General features: G+C 41.0%; 1 protein-coding gene across 1 annotated transcript in view; it reads right to left on the bottom strand.

The window, feature by feature from the left end:
- LOC121922349 (tumor necrosis factor receptor superfamily member 1A-like) overlaps nucleotides 1–16,064 on the bottom strand; it is a 28,831-nt gene that overhangs the window by 6,864 nt on the left and 5,903 nt on the right. Inside the window, exons 2-5 of the mRNA XM_042451684.1 lie at nucleotides 14,515–14,710; nucleotides 4,668–4,796; nucleotides 4,033–4,179; nucleotides 1,392–1,476 (exon numbers count right to left, since the gene is read on the bottom strand). Of these exons, the coding sequence (XP_042307618.1) occupies nucleotides 1,392–1,476; nucleotides 4,033–4,179; nucleotides 4,668–4,796; nucleotides 14,515–14,710 (557 nt within the window). The remainder of the gene's footprint in view (nucleotides 1–1,391; nucleotides 1,477–4,032; nucleotides 4,180–4,667; nucleotides 4,797–14,514; nucleotides 14,711–16,064) is intronic.

The following is a 16,064-nucleotide window of genomic DNA, read 5'->3' as shown; positions in this document are numbered from 1 at the left end:
CAATGGATTCAAACTGCAGAAAAACTGCATGGTTCCACTTCAACATTTGGAAGAATTTCCTGGCAGTAAGAGCTGTTCAACCTTCTTTGGAAGTTTTGAAACAGAGGTTGGATGGCCATTTGGGGGGCTTTGATTGTATATTTCTGCATGGCAGAACAGGGTTTGACTGGATGGCCCTTGTGGTCTCTTCCAACTCTATGATTTTGTGAGAATTGGGTTAAACAAGAAACAAATGCTGAAAACATTTAGATCACTGTTCTTTGATTATTTCTGGGTCCATAGTACACCCCAGAGGACCCAGGTTTGTGTACATCCTGCATGAAGCCCCCCAATCCAACTCCTCCTGCTCTGGCCTCTTCCTGCCTAGCTTAATTTCACCCTTTCCGCTATTCCTGACTGGAGGGCTTCCCTTCCAGATGCCAGCCAAGGAGAAGAGATAGAAAGCAACAGAGTGGGGTGGAAGTGTTTCTTTGCTGAAAGGGGCAGAAAGACGGCTGCTACATCTCCAATCCAATTCATGGATTGCTGAAGGGACAGGAAGATCGTGGTAGGGGTGACAGCTGGCTGAGAGAACTATAAAAGGTCCCAAAGATATGCCACTTAGTTCGTATGTGGCCTCCAAGAAGGGTTTGGAGTCTTTGATTATCAGCACCATGTGTGCAGCCTCTGTATAGTGTCCTGTCATGGAGGAACAACATGGGTTGGATGGCTACAATGGGACAGCGGGAGGCTCCGTAAACTCCCTGCAGAGCCGTCATTTGGTTCATATATGGCTTCCTGGGATATCTGTTTCTTTGTAGCAGAAGCATGAATAGTTAGGAAAGTGCTCTGAGCAAACACAGCAGACACAGCTGAGATCCATCAGAAAGACCAGGCAAAGTAAGTTCTATTTTTTAAAAAAGTGGAAGGCAAATCTAAGTATGGAGATTGAAGAGGACTTCCTTTTTCTTCCCACTTCCATCAGCACCCCACAGGGGGGCACAGAAACTGGCAAGAAGCAGTGCCTGGGCTTCCTTCTCAAACAAAAATTTACACAAAAGAAAGTTTTCTCTTCCATGTGTACACACAAATGCTCCCCCACCCCTATGGGTAAAAGCCTATCTGAATATGCAAAGAGAAGAACGTGTGTTGAGATCTCCACTGAGATCCCACACAAATCAGTTGGTATGGGCAGCAGGGAAGCATCTTTTGGAACCTCAGCAATTCCGTAGTACATGCCTCCTCCTCAGTCAATTATTGCCAGGAAGAGTGTTGATACACATGCTCTTTCATTAATTTTGGTGCAAATCAGGTACGAACTGCAAATCAGCTGGGACAGGGGCTGCAGACTTCAGAATCTGGCTGAGGTTACACCTGTGTCTTTTAAAGGGATAGGCAAAGGATTCCTCTACCTGCTGCATGGGGAACAGTTGTTTTCATCTGTCCGGCGAAAATATCCAGGGTGACACTCACATATTGTATCATTAAATTTGGTACCTGGGAAGAAAAGAGAAGTGTGAGAATCATACTGTAAAACAGCAATACATTAATTTAGATATGTTATAGAACATCCAAGTTCAGCATCTCTTGCTGTTTTAAAGAAAACTGATGAGGGTTCAAGTCTGATCAGGACTGCAGTGTTAAGTGAAAAGAAGGCCTAACCCTTCCTCTTCATGTTCACTAAAACTGCAGGGCCATAGAGTATTATTTTAATCATGGAAATAGAATTGCAAAGGGAGGAGAACAGGAGGTATGTGAAACCCCTCCTTTTCTAGTACCCTGGTACTGATCCAGGACCCAGCTGGCTGTTTGCTTAAATAACATTTTAAATAACCTGCAGGAAATCTGGATCACAGACCTCCTGCATCACATCTAGCTGTATCCTTAGCAGCAAGAATGGATGAAATAGTTAGCATAACGTTTGGGGGAGAAGGAATCTCTCCTAAACAGTGGTGCAATTAATTGATAGGCAAGAGAGCTCAATATTGTAGGCACCTGGAGGGCAGTGTTTCCAGACTGCTGTTAGTATGTGCCATCAAGTCAACTTTGACCATAGCATTCTTATGAAATTCCTGAGAGACCCATTTACTAAAAGCCCTGTTCAGATTGCACTAGTGAACAGATTGCAATGGCTATAATGAAATAACATGGCAGAAAATTGCTCCAGTACAAATGTTCATATATTAATAGATACAAACAAACAAAAATAAAGACAGAAAATGTATCTTGGGATAAATAAATGCACAAATAAGCCGACAGAGAGAAAGGAATGAATAAATATCTTCAAAAGGGTGATTCTATTAAATGGGCAATAAGGCAACTATAAATACTTAGAAAAGAATGATGTGATAACAGAGTAAGAAGGAGTTTCTAAAAATCAAGTCAGACTAATATTTTTTCTTTTTGAATAAAGTTACACATGGTAAATCAGAGGAATGCTATAGATGTATTTTGATTTCAGTGAGGCGTTAAGCAAAGTCATCCATAATCATCTTCCAGACAACCTGCTAAAATATGGACTAAACAACAGTAATTTTGGGTGGATTTGTAAATGGTCAATCAACTGACTCTAAAGAGTGCTCCCCAAAAGTTCCTCCTGGAGAGAAATGACAGAGGGAAGTGGGGTGCTTCAGGGTTCAGAGAAAATTCAAGATTCATCTTTGTATTAGACAATGAAGTAAAACTAACAAAATGAATTTCAGCAGGGTACAATGTAAGATACTACCATAGATAGGAAAAATCACAAGCACAAACAAAAGATATGTGGCTCCTAGCTTGACAGCCGTAGATGTAAACAAATTCTAACAGTATTAATAGACCACAATCTAAACATGTGTCAAAGGCGTAAAGTTGCAGCAGAAGTAGTGTCCAAATTGATGGAAGTAACAGTCCCATTCTATTCTGCTTTGGTCAGACCTCACCTGTAATTCTGTTTCCAGTTCTAAGCGTTACAGTTCAAGAGCAGTACTGACAAGCCGGAACATGTCCAAGAAAGAATTGTTAAGATGGTAAAAACTCTAGAAAATAAGTCCTATTAGAAATGGTTGAGGGAACTTAGTATGTTTAGCCTGGAGAAGAATGAGAGGTAACACGACATAAGAGAATACCAAGAGATGTTATGGCAGCTATCTTTAAATATCTGAAAGGCTGTCTTCTATATGGTACAATGAGCTTGTTTTCTGCTGCTCCAGAGGTAAAACCCAAACCAATGAATTCAAACTGCAAGAAATAAAATTATGCTTAATCATAAGGAAGTACAGTCCACCCTCTCTATACGCGGGGGATCCATTCTGGACTCCCCCACATATGGGGAAAATAGCGTATGCTCAAGCCTCATAGGAAATAATTAGGTGCATGCACATGGGGGCACACGGGGCGCACAGTGCAGGTACATGTCTTGTTACTTCTAATGGGGCTTGCCTTCCGCATAAGCTAAAAGAAGCCATGGAAGGCAAGCCCGCCTATGAGGAGGGCTGACTGTATTTTCTCATGGCAAAAGCTGTTTGACATTAGGACAACATACATTGGAAGAAGGTGGACTTTTCTTCATCAGAGATTTATAATCAAAGGTTTGAGGGTCACTTATATAGATTTCTGCAATGGATTTCTGAATGGCAGGGTCTTTTTTTTTTTTTTTTACTAGGGTGCACATGTGCATACAAGACTTGTTAGTCCACCCACTTGGGTTGCTTGCTAGTGACTTGACCTTTTTGAAGAGCCAAAATAAAATGCTGGCTAGTTGGTAGTGAGAGTTTCTAAAATACAAATTCCAGATAAATTAGACTAAACCCGAGTTTAAATTTTACCCAACTCATCATCTTTTTAAAATAGCTTCAGCTGACTTGAGAGCTGTCCTTTCTTCTGGGTGACATAGATTAAAGAGAAACAATGACTTCAGAAGGAAAGAGTTAAAGGACAAAAAGTTTGCCAACACACAGAGGCTGTTCTAAAAACAAACATCATATTGCTGTAGGACAGAGCACTGTTTTCAGAATGAATAAATGAATGAATGGGGGATAAACAAGACAGTGGCTCTGCTCTGATCATACTCACAATGTTGCCTGATTTTTCCATTCTCACAAGCACTGCAGTTTTGGCAGAAGAACTCAGACTTCCCACCAGACTGATACTGGTGGAGTCCACAACCACAGACAGTGTCCTGCTCAGGGGTGCACCTAGATATTTCTATCTGTCCAAAACCTAGGAGTAAAAAGAAAGCGGCAGCGAGGGAGAAGGACAGTGTTAGTTCTACACAGATTATAGTGCCCAATGTGATAACAGAGCATAATAGTAAACAGATATTAATCTCTTTCTGATACAGTTTTACTGGTATGCTATAGAACAGAATATGCAGGTGAGCTGCCTTGGGTCCTTTTTTTGGGAGGAAGGCAGCATAAAAATCAAATAAATAAATAAAACCAGGATAATTATTTGTCACTATTTATATTTTATGTTATTTAAAACAAAGTTATACATAAATTTCTTTTTGCTTAATATAGAAAAAAATATATTCACTGCTTCCAAAAGAAATCTTGTACCAGACAACTGTGTATGTTATTAAGCATCTCTCACTTTATGCAATTTCTGACTTCAATTTCAACCCTGCGCATTCTATATACAATGCTCCAAATGCATGTCTCTTTCCCTGCTACTCAGCTCACATTTAATCACATGAAGAAGAGACTTACTTGCTCGACAGCCTGAACATGGAAAACACTGTCGATAAAAATTATCTTGTGACATGTAGGTGCCTGGAGAACACTCTGAGCAATTGGGTGTCTTCTCTGGCCCTGAACAGTGTTGTGCAAGATAGGTTCCTGAAAAAGAATTTCCCAACAGGAAATGAAAGACATGTTGTAACAGGAGGGGGGTATCAGTCAGGGAAACATGACATTCAGAGCTGAGTACAGAATAAAATCATCTGGGAGGCAGAGGGAACTCATAAGCTGGGGTGCTGCCCCACCAACCCCAGTACAAACACTGCAACCAGCAGTTAAAATAAATAAACAGAAGATGTAAACACACACACACACACACACACAGCTACCTTCCACTATGAAGGATCCCAGCTGCAGAGATTACACTTGGCTTAGCTTCATGACTGATAGGGGATTTGTGTGTGTTCACCCTGCCCAACTATCCTTGGCCTGGGGAAGGCAGTAAGGCAGTGTCCCTGAACTGTGCCCTTTAAAGAGAATTCTGAGGACATCCTTGCAAAGAGAAGCCTTGATTTCTTTGTCCACTCTGCTTTGGTAAGAGCTTACAATTTTAAAGTGGGGCCATGTCCTTTGGTCATTGGGAAGAGGAGGAGATAGAAGTTCTACAAAACTGCTGGTGGAGGCGCGCACCTAACGGCGCACAAATTTTTCTTTTCACACTTATTTTTACTTTTATAGTTTAGTAGGGTTTGGAGTACACAGGAAAAGGTCACCTTTGCACAGTGCTGGAGGACATCTTCAATTTTACACTTTCTGTTCACTGCTCCCTTAAGGGGCTTCTGGGGACTTGCTCAGAGGAAGAGAAACAGAACTAGCTAGTAGCAAGGAGCTCTGTTCATAACTATAGTAGTCCCAGTTGACTGAGCACACTAACAGAGTTTGGGGACAAAGGTCAAACCAGCAGGGGACTTTACACTAGTATTTAGCAGGGGGAGCCCACAGTCTTGTTTCAGTGCCTCCTTAAGACTCTCAGTATGGACACTGAAGGACCTGCTGCAGTCACCTGCATCACTTGTGGGATGTTTGTCTTCTTGCCTAGAGATATGGGGAACTTCACCTGCCCCAAGTGCAAGTTGGTAGCCCTCTTAGAAGAGAAAGTACAGAAGTTGGAGGCCCAGGTCACTACACTTCAGCATCTTAGGGAGCAAGAGGTTTTTCTGACCAGAAAGGACCAGACGGTCATGAAACACACAGAGGAAGTTGCTAGGGAGAAGGAGGTCACTTCACATACTACAGAAGTAGATAGTTGGAGGAGTGTCACACACAAAACTAGGGAAACCAGGGAACGTTCTGTGAGCTTACAGCTACAGAATCGATTTCAATCTCTCTCTGTTATCAAGGATGATGAGGAAGAGCTGCAGGAACAGACTTCAGGGACAGAGCAAGGGACCCTGGAAGTACTACCAAAGGGAACAGCCACTGCTAAGCCTCGGAGGAGGCGAGTGGTGGTCGTGGGGGACTCCTTGCTGAGAGGCACTGAACCAGTGGTTTATGGGCCTGACAAGATGTCTCGGGAGGTGTGTTGTCTCCCTGGGGCAAAGATCCATGATGTGACAGAGAGGCTGACAAGACTTGTCAAGCCTACTGACCATTACCCCTTTCTTTTTGTTCATGTGGGAACCAATGATACTGCAAGGCACAGCCTTCAGAATATCATAAGGGATTATGAGACTCTGGGTAGGAAGTTGAAAGAGGTGGATGCACAGGTTGTCATCTCCTCTCTTCTCCCAGTCGAAGGTCATGGTCCCGGAAGGGAGAAGAAAATAGCGGATGTAAACAACTGGCTCTGCAGATGGTGCCGCCAAGAACGATTTGGATTTTTGGATCATGGTCTGAGGTTCCATGAGGACGGACTTCTGGCAAGGGATGGGTTGCATCTCACGCCAGTTGGGAAAAACGTTTTTGCCAATAGTCTCAAAAATTTGATCAGGAGGGCTTTAAACTGAGTTATGTGGGGGAGGGAGACAGTATTCTGGAAGCCAAAAGGGCTGGAGAAAATAGGCAAACTGACACAGAGGGAACAAGCCAAACAGGGCAAGGACCCAAAAGTGAGAGGCAAAAAAACTTGCACAGGCAGAAAGTCAAGAGGACACATGGTCTGCGTTGTCTCTACACTAATGCACAGAGCATGGGAAACAAGCAAGATGAACTCAAACTGCTAGCACAACAAAGCAAATATGATATAATGGGCCTCACTGAAACCTGGTGGGATGAGTCTCATGATTGGAATGTGGAAATAGAGGGGTATAACCTTTTCAAGAGAAATAGGCCAAACAGGAAAGGAGGAGGAATAGCCTTATATATCAGGGACATTTACACCAGTAAAGAGATCCAGGACATCAATCCTGGAAGCCAGGTAGAGAGCATCTGGATAAAAATTAAAGGGCAAAGAAACAACAAGGACATTATTGTGGGAGTCTGCTACAGACCTCCAAGTCAGACTGAGGAATTGGATGATGTCTTTCTAGAACAGATAACCACACATTCAGAAAAGAGAGATGTAGTAGTGATGGGTGACTTCAACTATCCTGATATTTGCTGGAAGTCAAACTCAGCCAAATCCTCAAGGTCTAGTAAATTTCTCACTTGCCTGGAAGACAATTTCATGGTCCAAAAAGTGGAAGAGGCAACAAGGGGATCAGCTATTTTAGATCTGATCCTAACCAACAAGGATGACCTAATTAATGGAGTGCAAGTGGTGGGATCCTTAGGTGGAAGTGACCATGTTCTCTTGGAGTTTGTTATACAGTGGAAAGGAGAAGCCAGGCATAGCCAGACACGCATCCTAGACTTTAGGAGAGCAGATTTTGCTAAACTTAGAGAAATACTGGGGGTGATCCCATGGTCAGGAACACTAAAAGAGAAGGGAGTTCAGGATGGATGGGAGTTTCTGAAAGGAGAGATACTGAAGGCACAATTCCAAACAGTTCCAGTGAGAAAGAAAAATGGGAGGTGTCTCAAGAAACCAGGATGGATGACTAAGGAACTTTCAACTGAGCTAAGATTAAAAAGGGACATGTACAAGAAATGGAAAAATGGGGAAATCACCAAAGAGGAATTCAAACAAATAGCAAGCACATGTAGGGGTAAAGTCAGAAAAGCTAAAGCGCAGAATGAACTCAGGCTTGCTAGAGAGGTTAAGAACAATAAAAAGGGCTTTTTTGGATATGTCCGCAGCAAAAGGAAGAAGAAGGAAATGGTAGGGCCACTGCGTCGAGAGGATGGCAAAATGTTAACAGGGGACAGAGAAAAGGCAGAATTACTTAACACTTTCTTTGTCTCAGTCTTCTCAAAAAAGGAAAAGGGTGCTCAACCTGAGGATAATGGAGCAGAGGACAGAATAGGGGAATTTCAGTACAGAATAAGTAAGGAGATAGTAGAGGAGTATCTTGTTAATCTAAATGAATATAAATCTCCAGGACCAGATGAACTACATCCAAGGGTATTAAAAGAACTGGCAGGAGTAATATCAGAGCCATTGGCAATGATCTTTGAGAACTCCTGGAGAACAGGAGAAGTCCCAGCAGACTGGAGGAGGGCAAACGTTGTCCCCATCTTCAAAAAGGGGGAAAAAGAGGATCCAAACAATTATCGTCCAGTTAGTCTGACATCCATACCAGGAAAGATTCTAGAGCAGATCATTAAAAAGAGAGTCTGTGAACATCTAGAAGGCAATGCCATAATCACAAAAAGTCAACACGGGTTTCAGAGAAAGAAGTCATGCCAGACAAATCTAATCTCTTTCTTTGATAAAATTACTAGCTTGGTAGATGAAGGAAATGCTGTAGATATTGTATATCTTGATTTCAGTAAGGCTTTTGACAAAGTTTCCCATGACATTCTTGTTAACAAGCTTATAAAATGTGGGATAGACAAGGCAACTGTTACATGGATTTGTAATTGGTTGACTGACCGAACGCAAAGGGTGCTCAACAATGGCTCCTTTTCATCCTGGAGAGAAGTGACCAGTGGGGTCCCACAGGGTTCTGTCCTGGGCCCAGTGCTATTCAACATCTTTATCAATGACCTGGATGACAGAATTGGGAGCATACTTATCAAATTTGCAGATGACACCAAATTAGGAGGAGTAGCTAACACTCCAGAGGACAGGATCAACATTCAAGATGACCTGAATAAACTAGAAAATTGGGCCACAGCTAACAAAATGAACTTCAACAGGGAGAAATGCAAGGTACTGCATTTAGGGCGGAAAAATAAAATGCACAGATATAGGATGGGAGACACATGGCTGAACGAGACTATGTGTGAAAGGGATCTGGGAGTCCAAGTAGACCACAAGCTGAACATGAGTGAACAGTGTGATGCGGCAGCTAAAAAGGCCAATGCAATTTTAGGCTGCATCAGTAAGAGTATCTTATCTAGATCAAGGGAAGTAATAGTGCCACTCTATTCTGCTTTGGTCAGGCCCCACCTGGAATATTGTGTCCAGTTCTGGGCGCCACAATTCAAAAAGGATGTTGAAAAACTGGAATGTGTCCAAAGGAGGGCAAGTAAAATGGTGAAAGGTCTAGAAACCATGTCCTATGAGGAATGACTTAAGGAGCTGGGGATGTTTAGCCTGGAGAAGAGAAGGTTAAGAGGTGATATGATAGCCCTGTTTAAATATTTGAAGGGATGTCATATTGAGGAGGGAGCTGACTTGTTTTCACTTGCTCCAGAGACTAGGACCCGGAGCAATGGATGCAAGCTACAAGAAAAGAGATTCCACCTCAACATTAGGAAGAACTTCCTGACAGTAAGGGCTGTCCGACAGTGGAACAAACTCCCTCGGAGTGTAGTGGCGTCTCCTTTCTTGGAGGTCTTTAAACAGAGGCTAGATGGCCATCTGTTGGAGATGATTTGATTTGGATTCCTGCATGGCAGGGGGTTGGACTAGATGGCCCTTGCGGTCTCTTCCAACTCTATGATTCTATGATTCTATGATTCAAACAGCCACAGCCAGACTGTTAACAGGAGTAGGTTACAGAGACCACAGAATGCCCCTGCTGAAACAGCTCCACTGGCTGCCAGTTTGTTTCCGGGCATAATTCAAAGTGCTGGTAATGACCTATAAAGTTCTCTATAGCTCAGATTCAGGATATTTGGCAAACCGTATCTCTCAGTCCCATTACCATCACAAGCAGTTTATGGGGACACGAGAGAATACCTCTCTAGCAATCTCTAGGTCCTTCAGTGCAACTCTATGGACAATGTTTGGCAGACGTTGATGATATAATCACAACAGAGGACCTAAAAATGTCTAGAGAAGAGTCCGCTCTAGGAATTTCTAGGTCCTCCAGCACAACTCTATGCTCAACCTACAACAGAGGTTCGTGATAGTCATGCTGGAGGACCTAGAGATTCCTAAAGAGAACATATTAATCAAATCCGTGAGTAATCAAATCTGCAAAAGTCAAAGCCACAAATGTGGAGGGCCAACTGTAATTTTCAAAAATATTATATATTTTATTAACTACATTTCTATCTTGCCTTTCCATTAAACAGCTCAATGTGTCATACAGTACAAGGCTCTTCTCATCTCTACTTTATTCTCATAACAACCAGGTGAGGTAAAGCTCACAGTGGCTGACTGGCCCAAAGTCACCTAGTGATTTTCATAGACTCATATGTTGGAAGAGACCACAAGGGCCATCCAGACCAAACCTCTGTGATGCATGAACTCACAATCAAAGCACCTTTGACAGATGGCCATCCAGCCTCTGTTTAAAAACCTCCAAAGCAGGAGACTCCACCACACCCTGAGGGAGCATCTTCCATTTTCAAACAGCTCTTACAGTTAAGATTTTCTTCCTAATGTTGAGGTGGAATCTCTTTTCCTGTAGCTTGCATCCATGGTTCTGTGTTCTTCTCTCTGGAGCAGCAGAAAACAAGCTTGCTCCACCCCTCAGTGCTTCAGTGGGGATTTAGAATTTGGTTCTCCCAAGTCAGAATCCAATAATCTTACCACTACACCACACTGTCTCTAAATGGAAACCTCTGAGAATTGATGCTCCCTACAAAAATATCGGCTTGATTATGAATCTGTGAAGTCTGGGAGACTTAAGCTAAGTATGAACTTACAAACTGTCTGATTACTGGACAAGTACTTTAAAACCTAGGGTCTTCCTCAGTATTGTTTTAGAAAAAAACTTATCAAATGATTATTATGAGGTTGGACTTATTGGCTTGGTATAGACTTGCGCTATGCCTGGGGCCAATTTAAGGGCTTGGGAGAGCGGAGCGTTCCCCAGGCGCCGAAGCCCTACCACGCTCTCCTGGTGCCATTTTGGCATGTGTGCCTTCTGATGGCACATGCGCTGATGACATGCATTGTGCACGTCCAAATGGCACAGCGCACCACGGACGTCAGCATGCCACTCCTGGGCACTAATGGCGCCTTTGCAGCGTCAGAAAAAGGAGCCGCGTTTTGCAGCTTCTTTTTCTAAGTGCATTGTTGTCGCGGCATGCGGTTGCCGCAGCAATGATGCGGCCTCTGTCCGCCCCCCCCCCCCCCCCCCCCCCGGGTCTGTCCAGCCTCATTGTTTATAAAAGCCATGGGTAACTCCTCAGGAACTTGGATTATCACAATACTGTTTTAGGGGAAGTGATGTCTGAAGTCACAAGTTCATCTTTCCAAATCTGTAATGGAACATCAGATAAGACTTGTTCATACACAACCATTCAGGCACTTTTCTGTCAATGAATTATTCTATCATTTAGTAGTAACAGAAATGAACAGAATCAGTGGCAAATTAGTTTCTCAACCATTCTTATTTTCAGATGAAGATATTTCAATAACAATTATGTATTTGATGTACTGTTCTTTGAAAACACTCAGATTAGTATGTATTAGTATGGTTAGTATAACAACCTGTTTAGGCCCTCTGGCCATTGATATGTTGTACATATTGCTTATGCAGCAGCGTGGAAAACCCACATTGTCTAACTCAACTCTCTCACACATACAAATGCTTAATTTTGCAACTGTTACATAAATCCTCTTCCTTGTGACATCACAAGGGCTCACTTCTGCTCTCCACTTTTTAGCCCTCCCATCTCTCGAAATGGAAAACTGCTGGTCTGGCAGAAGTTATAGACTCACACTTCCTGAATAAATTTGGTAACTGGACAGCCAGCCAACTGTTTGCTGAGTTACTTCATGGTCTGCAAATTAAGGATTTTTAGGAGGACAAAGGGGCAAAAGCTGCTGCTCACACAGTAAATGTTAATTCCACCCTGGCTCTGAGAATCCCTTGAGATCCTCTTAACTAGATATTTCTGGAACAGCTTTTGAGCACTTTCAAACATAGCCACAGTTGATGAGCGGGAGGGCTACCCATCAATGACATAGTGAGGGTTCACCCTCTTTTGCCATCCTCAAGAGAAGTTGTGAGAATAGTTCATCATTTTCCTGCACAGTCTTTAAACAGCCTTCAAATATCTTTTGTTCCATCTTAGTCATATTCTTAGTCAAAATCACAGTCTTGTCTTGGTTGATCTTAGAACCTGATAATTTCCCACATTCTTGCGATGTGGTTTTACAAGATATATCAGAATTTCAGATTGTGAAAAAGGTTAAGTATTGGGCAGTGTATCACAGAAAAAGATTCAAATTTATTTAAAGATAATTGTATACAGTGGATCCTTGTTATACGCTGGGGTTTGGTTCCAAGATCCCGCATGTATAACAAAATCTGTGTATGCTCAAGTCCCATTAAGTATAATGACAGAGCAAAATGGTGTCCCTAATAAAAAAATGGAACATCAAGGTAAATTTATACTTTTTTGGAACATTTTCAAACCGTGTATGCTTGAATCCGTGTATAAAAAATCCGTGTATAAGAAGGGCTGACTGTACAAGTCTAGAATAAATTAATAAAGACTTGCAGAAATGGAAAAAAGTTACATTTGTCATTATTGGGTTGAATATCAACAAGTAAGATGAATATATTGTCTAAAAATTTGGCTTTACAAAATGATGCTTCCATTCAAGTAATGGCAGAAGAATGTGTCTTCTTTTATCTGGCAAGGCAAAAATCAAGGGTAAGATTCAAGATATTCCAAGACGGAAAAAAAGGAAGCTTGGGCTTGCCAGATTTAAGAATATATTATTTTGCATGCTGTATGATATGGTTGAAAGAATGTGTAAACTTGGCAAATGAAAGGTTGACACAATTAGATAATTCCGATTTGAATTCAGGATTACATGGTTATTTGTATAATGAAAAAGGAGAAGTAGATTCTAATTTTAACAACCATTATGTGAGAAGATCATTACTGCAGACTTGGAATAGATATAAAAACAGATTTTATTCAAAGTCACCTCTTTGGTGCTCTCCTATAGAAGTGTTGTTAAAGAGAGAAATAAATGTAAAAGAAAAATGGGTGACATATAAAGATTTATTGAAAATAGAAAATAACCAATGTAGAATTAGGAATCTAAAGGCCTTGCATTAAATTGATTCTATGATTTAACAGACAATTAAAAGAAAGATTCAAAATTGATTGAAAATGCAAGGGTTTGAAATGACTAGATCTGAGTTTTAAATCCAACTGTGGACTGATTATGAACATTTAACTGCTAAAATGTAGAAAATGTTGTTGAGATTTTAAACAGAAGAAGAATAGGTAAATGATGATCAAATGGGCTCAAAATATTGGTTCTCCAGATAGAGCAATGGGAAAAGATGGGGACAAAGAGTTTGAAATTTACATTTAGTTATTATCCAAAGGAGATTTTTTATAAAATGATATGTAGTTGGTACAGTATTTAACGTCTGTAGGGTTATCTAAATGTATAAGAATAGCTTAAACAAATGTTGGAAATATGAGAAAATCGGGACTTTTTTGATATGTGGTGGACCTGTGTTGAAGCAAAGAAATATTGAGCTCAGATTCATTGTATGATGGAATATATTTTTAAAGTAAAGATACAATTTAAGCCAAAGACCTTCTTACTTGGAATGTTGAATGATCAAATTAAGAAGTATTAATATATGATAACTCTTGAAAGAATAGCATATTCTCAGAGATGGAAGACTACTGTTATTCCTACACAAGGCAGATGAAGTAATTGAACTGACTGAAATGGATAAAATGACAATGTTGATCAAAGAGACATCTTTGAATACTTTTTAAAAAGACTGAGAAATGTTTATTGCTTGTTTGCAGCTATATTGGAGATACAAATCAAATAGAGTTTGTTATTGTGGAACCACAAATATAATATCATATAAAGGAAGTATACTAAATAATGGTATATATCCATTAATTAGGCAGGGGAGGTCAGTAATATTTATTAGTTTTAATTTAGGAGTTCAAATTTATATTGTAATTTTATTTGTTCTAGTTCATTTTTATTTGTTTGTTTTAGTTATATATACATTTTTGTATGTCTTTGTGCTTTTGTTTAATAAAAATATTTTTTAAAGTCTTTAAATAGCCAAAGAAGTCCCCCTTCCATCATTCAGTAGAAGACATGGGCCCAACCCCAGAGCTGTGTATGCAGTTTTACATTCATCTAGCTTTCTATCTAGATTAGCTTTCATTGAATGTATGATGAAATTATTGCAAAGTGATTATCTTTCTTCTTTTCCCTCTGGGCTAATATTAACTGTCGCAAAACCTCACCCATTAACAGTGTATCCCAGATTTCCAGGTACTTCTTCTTTCAGTGGACAACAGCTTAGGTTTAAGTGACAACACAAAAAAGGGGCATAATACATGTTTGAAATCAAGAAAAACTGACAGTGATTTAAGTGTATCAAAATATGTAACTGAAACTAAAAAAAGATTTTCTGCACCACATTAATCATACCTTTGTGGCATTTTATGCAGCAGTGGGTTTCATTTGGGTGGGGATAATATCCTTTTTGGCACACCAGCTCCCTCCTTTCTCTTCCACTAGAATGGAGGGATTCCTGTTTGTGTGAATCTACTCCATGTATGGTTTCAGGGATGAGGGCTGCTCCCAAGGATTCCCCAGTCTTCATCTGAATCAGGATCACTTTGACCTGCAAAGAAAAACAGTAAGAGGAAATTACTTTTCTTCAAGGAGATTTCTAAGCTGAATTTTTTTTTTAAAGCCAAACTGCAATAGCCAGCCCTTCCAGACAGCAGGCAATGTCTTTCAAAGAGTTATTCAGATCAGTTGTGAATGTGTCATGGAGTAAGGGCAGGCAACAACAAAGCAAGCAATTACGGTTCTCTTTCTTCTAAATTGCCACATTGTGTCTCAAAATGTGAAAGATCTTGCACTGTCTGAACAGAAACATCAAGGCCCCATTCTGACTTATAGATAAATCAGTGTGTGATCCAAATCAATGAATTGATTCGACAGTGGAGCGTGGTTCCCTCTACATTTGCCCCGATCACATTTTTCCCCACTATATTTGCCCTGGTTGCATTTTTTCCCTCCAAAATAATCCACTTGTGGCTCCCATTCACAAATGAATTGATTCAAAATGATTCGGTTCCAGCTGGCTGAAGGGGAAATTTGAATCTATTGGAGCGTGTCCAAAGGAGGGCGATTAAAATGGTGAAGGGTCTGAAAACCATAAAGCCCTCTGAAGAGAGACTAAGGGAGCTGCAGATGTTTAGCCTGGAGAAGAGAAGATTAAGAGGTGATATGATAGCCCTGTTTAAATATTTGAAGGGATGTCATATTGAGGAGGGAGCAAGTTTGTTTTCTGCTGCTCCAGAGAACAGGACATGGAACAATGGATGCAAGCTACAGGAAAAGAGATTCCAGCTCAACATTAGGAGGAACTTCCTGACAGTAAGGGCTGTTCGACAGTTTAACACACTGCCTCAGAGGGTAGTGGAGTCTCCTTCTTTGGAAGTCTTTAAACAGAGGCTGGATGGCCATCTGTCGTGTATGCTTTAACTGAGAGTTCCGGCATGGCAGGCGGTTGGACTGGATGGCCCTTGGAGTCTCTTCCAACTCTATTATTCTATGATTCCTATCCACATGTGGTTCACACTTGTGCAGATTCGATTTAGCAAAAGAGAAGCGGGGAAAAAAATCAGTGTCAAAAATGCAGGTTAAATGGGTCTAGCACATGCCCCCCCCCCCTCTCAATCGCTTCAGCGATTCAGACTAAATGGGAACCAGGGTTGTTTGAACTGGTTCAAACTAAATCACAATCTGATTTAAAAGGTAGTGAGAATAATGGCCTGCGATTCCCTCAAACTGACTGCATCGCCAGTAATGAGAACCTGCATTGGATCCTACCATGTACTGTTTTGAACGTAAGTCTTTTGCTAATTGATGAATCTGTAGACAAAAAATGCATTAACCAAAGTAAGAGTATTCCCTCACTGGAATGATCCAGGATTTCTTCTAATTTTCCTCAACCAGAGGTAGTG

This window comes from Sceloporus undulatus, chromosome 2, assembly GCF_019175285.1.
Source record: "Sceloporus undulatus isolate JIND9_A2432 ecotype Alabama chromosome 2, SceUnd_v1.1, whole genome shotgun sequence".
NCBI lineage: Eukaryota > Metazoa > Chordata > Lepidosauria > Squamata > Phrynosomatidae > Sceloporus > Sceloporus undulatus.
Note: the sequence above shows the minus strand (reverse complement) of the source record. Positions and strands in the feature narration are given on the sequence as shown.